Source organism: Micropterus dolomieu, linkage group LG21, assembly GCF_021292245.1.
Source record: "Micropterus dolomieu isolate WLL.071019.BEF.003 ecotype Adirondacks linkage group LG21, ASM2129224v1, whole genome shotgun sequence".
In the NCBI taxonomy this organism is placed as follows: domain Eukaryota; kingdom Metazoa; phylum Chordata; class Actinopteri; order Centrarchiformes; family Centrarchidae; genus Micropterus; species Micropterus dolomieu.
The window spans coordinates 20,747,969-20,756,199 of NC_060170.1; the positions used below are offsets into that span (position 1 = coordinate 20,747,969).

An 8,231-nucleotide genomic window follows, 5' to 3' on the forward strand; every position below is an offset into this window, starting at 1 on the left:
TATTGTCAGATGTGCAAGAAATTGCCATTGTTGAAATGGTAATTGGCAACAGTGCAATAAAACTGCGGGAAATTCAGGACAGAGTGCTGGCAGACAATATCACTTTTGGAAATGTGAATTCAGTCAGCACAATGACAATTGCCAGAGTCCTGGAGAAACATAAAATAAGGACGAAGCAGTTGTACACTGAACCACTTGAGAGAAGCTGTGAACGTGTGAAAGAACTCTGTTATGAATATGTCCAGGTAAGATATCTGTTCAATAATCAATCAGGGAACATACACAGTGATGCATAATGTGAAGTCCTGTAAAACTGTGTATTTACTGTATTTTAGAGAGTAATGGAACTGGAAGCCAGGGAAACTCCACATAGATTCATCTTTGTGGATGAAGCTGGATTTAACCTTGCAAAAACACGCCGCAGGGGAAGAAAAGTGATTGGACAGAGAGCAACCGTGGATGTCCCAGGGCAGAGAGGAGCTAACATCACGATGTGTGCAGCACTGTCCAATGATGGTTTGCTGTCACACAAACCACTCATTGGCCCCTACAATACGGAGAGGCTCATGTCTTTCCTGGATGACCTGCATAATTGCCTTGTGCCAGCGGTGGAGAGAGGAGCAAGAAACTCCCTTATTTTGTTGTTGTGTGGGATAATGTGGTATTCCCGCACTCTGCTGCTGTCACAGATTGGTTTGCTTCACATCCCAGGATGTCAGTACTGTTCCTGCCTCCATACTCCCCCTTCCTAAACCCCCTAGAGGAGTTTTTGTCTGCATGTAGGTGGAAGGTGTATGACCACCATCCACATGAACAGATGACCTTACTGGATGCCATGAATGCGGGATGTGGAGACACTTCTCCTCAAGACTGCCAGGGTCGGATTAGACATTCCAGAAGATACTTTCCAAGATGCATCGCCAGGGAAGACATAAGATGTGATGTTAATGAGAACTTGTGGCCAAATGCAGCAGAGAGGGAGGACTAGCACCCTCAAGTACTGTACATTATTTTTTTTTGAGGTGTTTCTTATTTGAATTACTGTTTACAGCCCTGGAATTCCAGAAATTTGTGGGGGGTTTGTTGTTTCAACTTACAGTAAAATTTTTCAGTTTACAATACTATCAACAGATATAGAACAAACACAGTTTTTTTTCAATTGCTAACCTGCATTGGTAAAAACTGTTCACACAGTCAGCAAAACAGAAGTGTATGTGGACCTGTGAATCATTTTTCATTGCTTTCACACAAAATGCATTCAATGACCACTTTCTCCAAAATCCAATAACTCTTTTCCCTTTACTACTTCAACACCTGCAAAACACTGTATCTGCAGCACATTTTTCAAATGCTAACACATTGTGTCCAAAACTGTTAAAAACACTTTCAAAGCAAAATTTTAGCAAATTTCCTGCATTTTTGCTGTAGCTGGACAGATTATATATATATATATATATATATATATATATAAAATCTTTGCAGAACATTTACATCCATTTTATGTTTTAGAGAAATATGTGTAATGTTTTGAATGTGTGGTTTTACTGTAAAACTGCAAGCTGAGTGTAAAGCAAAAAATGTGCTTATATTTTAGCAGAATTGGTTCAAGGGGATGGTACATCAATTACAGACTGTGGTCATTGAGTCTCAGGTATCAGTGTTACTGTGTAAACAACTGAAAAAGTGTATTGCAGCACTGAAATGTCAGGAACATTTTTTTTTCACAAGTAAATTACTGAATGCATTTCTGATTCATTATTGTAACATATACTATAGTACAGTCAATAAAGTGAAAATATGTCACACGTTTCTTCCATTTTTTTTCTCAGTCGCTTTGGTACTGTAGAAAATAATCCTTCCTGACAAGTTCCAGGGGGGCGGGGCTTAGCCACAACCTGTCAGGCCACACCTGAACTGATAAAAGGTGATGAGGCCCTGCTCACTCCTTTCCATTTGTTTGCTGCAGCATGTGGGTTAGCATGAAGCCTCGCTAATCCTTCCCAGTTGACTGTGTACTGGATGCATTATTTGAGTAAGTTCTGTATACCTGCTGTTATTATTTCCTTGTTTAACAGCTAATAAGTGCTTTAATTTGATTATGACCCGCTAGAGTAACTTCTGTCTACTGATTTTCATTTGCCTTTTAGCTGTTCAATCATCTGTCAGTTTCCCACTTCAACAGTTGACTAAGGACAATAAACTGTTGAATGGCTCTCATCTCTGGTCCTCGTACTTGAACTGGTGTGCCAATGCAGAAGCTCTATACATTATCCAGCTTCCACAACTGCAAGTTTCTACAGGTATATTTGCAAAACTATTTGTATTGATGAACTATGGCTAAACTTTTGATGACAATGATTGAAAATGCACAAAGCTGTACTTTTTCTGTATGGCATAGATCAATTTCAACAGTACAGAGTTACTGTAAACATTGCAAGAGATTGGACAGGATTCAGTTACACTTCTACTGTATGCACTGTAATTTGTTGACAGCATGTCATTGTGATGCAGAAAATAAAAAAACAAGACTATTTTACAGCACTGCATAGCACAACAAACAATTACAAAATAAGAAATGGAAACATGAAAACACCCCCTCAGGTTGATGTTGCTGTCTATTGGGCCACAGATTCTTATTCACAGCACAACAGATCAGAACTTCATCAATTTTTCTGTAGGACACATTTACAAAACAAGTCTAATAGACATATGTAGGAAAATGCAGATTATGACATGTTCAACCATTTTGCATGTAGTGACTTAAGCAATGAACTTATGTCTAGATGTTTTGGGGGGGGGTAAGACTTCTCAACAAAGAACCAGTATATTGTGATCAACATGTAAGCAATTGATGATGTAGGAAACAGCAGACAAATGTACAGCCCCCTGCTGGCTGTTCGATAGAATGCAGGTTCAAGGGACTTTGATCCCCTCAGGAGTCTGGGATGGATGCCTGCAGCGAAGGCAGGAGACCTCTGAATGCCAGCAATGTGGCTGAAGATCAGGACAGGAGTCTGCTGGCTGGAGTGCAGGACCAGAAACCACTGGAGATCTAAATAGACTGGCAACCGGGTAGCAGGACTGGGGACCTTCAGGACAGCTGGACTGGAATCCTGCAAGTGAACCGGTGGAGCCAAGAAAACCGGGAAAAAGTAGTAACACGGGAAGCATGTGCAATTTGTAATTTCTCAAAAGACTGAGAAATTGCTTTTACATATGATGTGGACAAGCGACTAGATGATGTGGAGGTTGAACAAGTATAATTTAAATTCTGATCTGAGAAATGTATCAAAGTGACTGAAAACAACTGTATTCTATAATGAAATACTGATTTATATGAAAATATCAGTCACATTTCAAGGATAAAAGTTCAACAAATGTACATAATGCTTCCTTTTGTTAGTGTTTTGTAGGTCAGTGTGTTGTGAGTGTATGCTTTCTAAGTGAGAATTGTTGCAAGTGTCTTGTTTGAACGAGTCCAATTTGAGACTTGTACGAAGTGTTTTGGTGGTTTGAGTGACTTTTGGAGGCAAGATTAACTATTTGGCCAGGATGCATGTTGGTAATGCAGACTGTGAAGAGTTTTGAAAACGTGGCTTCAGTTGTGACCATTGCATCTTAGCAATTGAGAAATCTGTAATTCTAATGTACAATTTATACGTTTTTAGAGATTGCTCTCTCAATCATTTCAGCATGTATTGTGTAGACCCAACAGACAGAGCATTTGAAAATTAAAACTAAAATTGGAATTTTTTATTAGTGTAATTTCCTTTAAATATATTGTGGAATAATAAATCTACATTATTACAATTATTTGGCAATTATTCCCACTTAAAATATAAGTGTAAATTAGATATAAAATTAAAGTAGTAAATGGCAAACAAAAACACTTTCTCTCCATCTATACATTGTATGTACAACATACATGGCTGTAATAATAGAAACATGACCACAGCTATGTATGGTCAGTATATTTTGTAATATGTTGCATGCATGTATTGCAAAATGTAATGAGTCTTTGAATATTTTTCATATGGTAGGACATTTCATTACATTATATTCATTTAGCTGACTCTTTTATCCAAGTGTCTTATCCGCTGCTCCATCACTGCCCCATCTCAATTAAGTCACAAACTCCCGAGTAGTTAACAACAAATGAGTGAGAAACAAATCAGCACCTAACTTCTAATCAATAGCTTACAAGTACTGAATAACTCTTAATCAAAGTCTGTGTATAATACATAAGTTCTTTGAGACAGTCTGGCACCGTTACCGAAGCGGTATTTCTAATCAATTATTGTGACCAGTTAATGCTGTGAAAAAATAAACCATTTAACTGCTTTAGTTTTTTAAGAATGGTGTATTTGTGGCTTTGACTCAAGTTTTAAAATAAACAAATTTATAATTGTGATTAATGACCTACATTAACTCATATGTAGCTGTTACAAATAAAATTGGTGAAAGGACAAAATCAACATGAACATTTGTGAGTGATAGAACAATATACTGTACTGTGTATGTTTACCGGGCTAGCAACTAGTGTGGCTGTGTTATTTATATGACTTATGTGGGTGAATGTCCATGTCATCAATGTGCTTTAAAAATTGTCATTAAAATCTTATCTGAGAAATCTGCTCCCTTTCTGGCTTTTGTCATAAAATTAATGCACTCTCACTTAAAACCCAATACATATCTGTCAGTTTGGGAGAAATATGCACTAATTTACTTAAATGGACACGACATCTTAAATAATATTTACATAATATAATATTGTTTTGAATATAAGTCATGTTTTGTGCATGGATGGATTACTGAATGGACCACGACCCAGGGGCCCAAGAGGTCAGGAAGCCCCTCGGCCAGAGCCTCTGTTTAAAGTGACTGTTAACATCTCCATCAAAACATATTTTCATGCGCAGTGAGTGCCACGGGCAGAGGGAGTGCAGGTAGGTTGGAAAGTAGGTAAACAGACATGTAGGCCGTGGTTATTACAATTCTGCGACAGCTACAGATACTGGATTTTTCAAATTTTTGGCAACAATGGACATATAATTTTATGTTTCTGCAAGGTGCAATCAGGATAAGAACCCTAAAGTTTGACTGAGTGTACATTCACTATGTGGATAAATGACAGATAGAGGTAACAGGTAACAAAGAAACAGTCACCTGCAACACAAGCTGCCATGAACCACGAGACATTGCCTGCAATCAGACCTCTGAGGCCACAACAGGAGATCTCGGTCAGTCTGCCTGGAGCTAACGGCGCTGGAAATATCATAAATATATGTTGAAAGACAAAAAATTAAACCATGCCACGATCTTAGTCTAGTTTTGCTTCCCGTTTAGCCTTGAATACCCCTTATGCGTCTCACCTGTTCATTCCCTTCCTTCTCATTTCCCCTGTATAAATTTCCTGATGTTTTGTTCAGTCCTTGTCGGATCACTGGCTGGCACTCACGTTGTATGTTGTCTGGTCTGTTACCTACTTGAAACCTTGCCAGTTTGCTCACTGTTCCTAATTTTGGATTGTTGTTTCTCTCTTTGCTGGTGAACTACTCTCTGTTGACTTTAATGGATTCTTATTTTGGACTTTGCTTTCACCATAAGTGTGTTCACCCTGGTACCTTAACACTCAGCCTCCTGGTATCGTGTCTGCATTTAGGCCCTACAACCTAATCTGTCTGAGCGCACAGCCAATCCTGACAAAACAAAACTTTAACAGCTGTGTAACAATGATGTTCAGACAATAAACAGCAAGAAAAGTAACCATCACACAGTCTTTTTTTCACAGTTTTATCATGTCATGTATCTTGGGTTACTTCCTGTCATTGTATGTTTTTCCACCTGTGTGATTGTCTGCCTGCCCTGTTTAGTTTCACCTGTATCTAGTTATCCTCCCCTCAGTAGTGTATTTATTGTTCATGTGCTCCTCTTGTCTGTTTCTAATTCGTCTTCGTCTTCAAGTGTTTCTGCCCTTTCCCAGAGTTTGTGATCCTGGTCTAGTCTGTTTGCATTTGTATTATTTTGGCCACGCCTGGTCTGTGTTCTGTGTTGTTGATGCTGGTTTCAGTCTGTGTTCCTGTCTTGTTCTGAAATTGTCTCAGTCTGCCTGTTTATCTCCCCGTCTGCTCATGTGTGTGTTCTGCCCTATTGACTACCTCATGTGTCTCACCTGTGCATGCTCCCTCCCTGCTCATTGGCCTGTGTAGAAATCTTTGTCAGTTCTGTTCAGGCACTGTCCGGTCATCGTATGTCGAGGGTCCTGTTCCTGTGTGGGTTTTATCGTGGACTTGCTTAGTATTGGTCAGCTGTGGATTGTGTTTGTCACTGCATGGACTCGGCCTGTTTGGATTTATCTGCACCACTTTGTGTATGCCCTGTGTTACGTGAGTGTTAATAAATACTTCAAACTGTACACTGCTCTCTGGTGTCTTGAGTTTGGGTCCAAACCTGTCTGTCACTCAGCACTTCCTGACAGTTTGTCTGTGTTTTGGATTTTCTGCTGATGTATTGGATCTTTTGGATTAGGTTTATTGACTGCTTCCTTTTGGATTTGTTGCTTTTTGGACTGTCTGCCTGGTTTGGATCTTTGCCTGCCTCAGCTTGCTGTAAGCCAGTGATCTTTTATTCTGTGCTTTTGTGTATGTGTCTGGGTCCACCCTTTGGGTTCCCCTTTTCTCATTTAACATACTATAAGAAAACAAATTGGACATCATGGACGCAGCAGAAACAGTCTCAGATGAATTTATTAATTATATTTTGCACCTTATCTGCTTTGTGGAGGAAGGCCTGTAGTGACTGTGACAGAGAGGCAGTCCTTACTTCCACATTCCAGAAAGTGTGGTGCCTGAGCTGCAGCAGTCACCACTTCCAGTGTTACTACATTTTCTGGTTTTCTTGGCTCCACCGGTTCACTTGCAGGATTCCAGTCCCGCTGTCCTGAAGGTCCCCAGTCCTGCTACCAGGTTGCCAGTCTCCTACTTAGATCTCCAGTGGTTTCTGGTCCTGCACTCCAGCCAGCAGACTCCTGTCCTGATCTTCAGCCACATTGCTGGCATTCAGAGGTCTCCTGCCTTCGCTGCGGGCATCCATCCCAGACTCCTGAGGGGATCAAAGTCCCTTGAACCTGCATTCTATCGAACAGCCAGCAGGGGGCGACACTTCTGGTTGCAAAAAGTCCAGTTCCATTATAAATAATGGTAAAATGACCCTATTTCACAGCTGATTTATTACCTTATTAAACACTTTTCTAATAAGTTTATTGTCTCAATCGCTAGTTTCATGTTTTCTTCAATGCAACATGTAAATTATCTAGAGGAAAATAAACCATAAAGCAGAGTATGCTTCAGGGCAGGACTATCTGTGATAGTCAAGTCGTTACCATGGCGACCTGTCAATTAGGCTAGAGTGACTCGTACACACAGCACTGTGTAAATTTAACCAGCGGTGTTGAAAAAGCTTGTTAGGAGTTGGCTGTTCACTTTCTCTGCTGAGTACATTTAGTTTTAAGCCTGTTGTTCGCTAGACAATATTATTATCCCGGTTAAAAGGACACTTAAGGTGGATTACAGATGCACCTAACTAAGCAAGCTAGCTAGCTCCACACACAGCCGTTAGCTCCACCGTCTCGTCCAAATATTGTCACGCCCAGTGTTGCTGATTGACGTCATGATGACGACGTCCACTTCTTATATACAGTGGGGGAAAAAAGTATTTGACCCCTTGCTGATTTTGCAGGTTTGCCCACTTACAAAGAATGCAACAATCTACAATTTTAATCATATGTACATTCTAACAGTGAAAGACAGAATCCCAAAGAAAATTCCAGAAAATCACATCATATGAATTTATAAAAATTGATAACCATCTGATGAGGAAAAACAAGTATTTGACCCCCTGGACAAACAGCATGTTAATATTTTGTAGAAAAGCCATTATTGGCCAGCACAGATGTCAAACGGTTTTTATAGTTGGTGACAAGGTTTGTGCACATTTCGGCAGGGATGTTGGCCCACTCCTCCCTGCAGACAGCCTCCAAATCATTCAGGTTCCGAGGTTGTCGCCTGGCAACTCGAATTTTAAGCTCCCTCCAAAGATTTTCAATTGGATTCGGGTCTGGAGACTGGCTAGGCCACTCCAGAACCTTGATGTGCTTCTTCTTCAGCCACTCTTTTGTTGCTTTGGCGGTGTGCTTAGGGTCGTTGTCGTGCTGAAACACCCATCCTCGACCC

At 40.1% G+C, this 8,231-nt stretch overlaps 1 protein-coding gene and 1 long non-coding RNA gene across 2 annotated transcripts in view; one reads left to right on the plus strand and one right to left on the minus strand.

Moving 5' to 3' along the window:
• The first annotated feature begins 1,962 nt into the window (after window positions 1–1,962).
• On the plus strand, window positions 1,963–3,804 carry LOC123960746. Its single transcript, XR_006822596.1, has 3 exons — window positions 1,963–2,032; window positions 2,148–2,300; window positions 2,937–3,804. It is a non-coding gene; the product is annotated as an uncharacterized LOC123960746 (long non-coding RNA).
• A 2,963-nt stretch (window positions 3,805–6,767) lies between these two features.
• LOC123960560 (solute carrier family 28 member 3-like) overlaps window positions 6,768–8,231 on the minus strand; it is a 5,203-nt gene continuing 3,739 nt past the window's right edge. Inside the window, exon 2 of the mRNA XM_046035376.1 lies at window positions 6,768–7,101. Within this exon, the coding sequence (XP_045891332.1) occupies window positions 6,982–7,101 (120 nt within the window). The 3' untranslated portion in view covers window positions 6,768–6,981. The remainder of the gene's footprint in view (window positions 7,102–8,231) is intronic.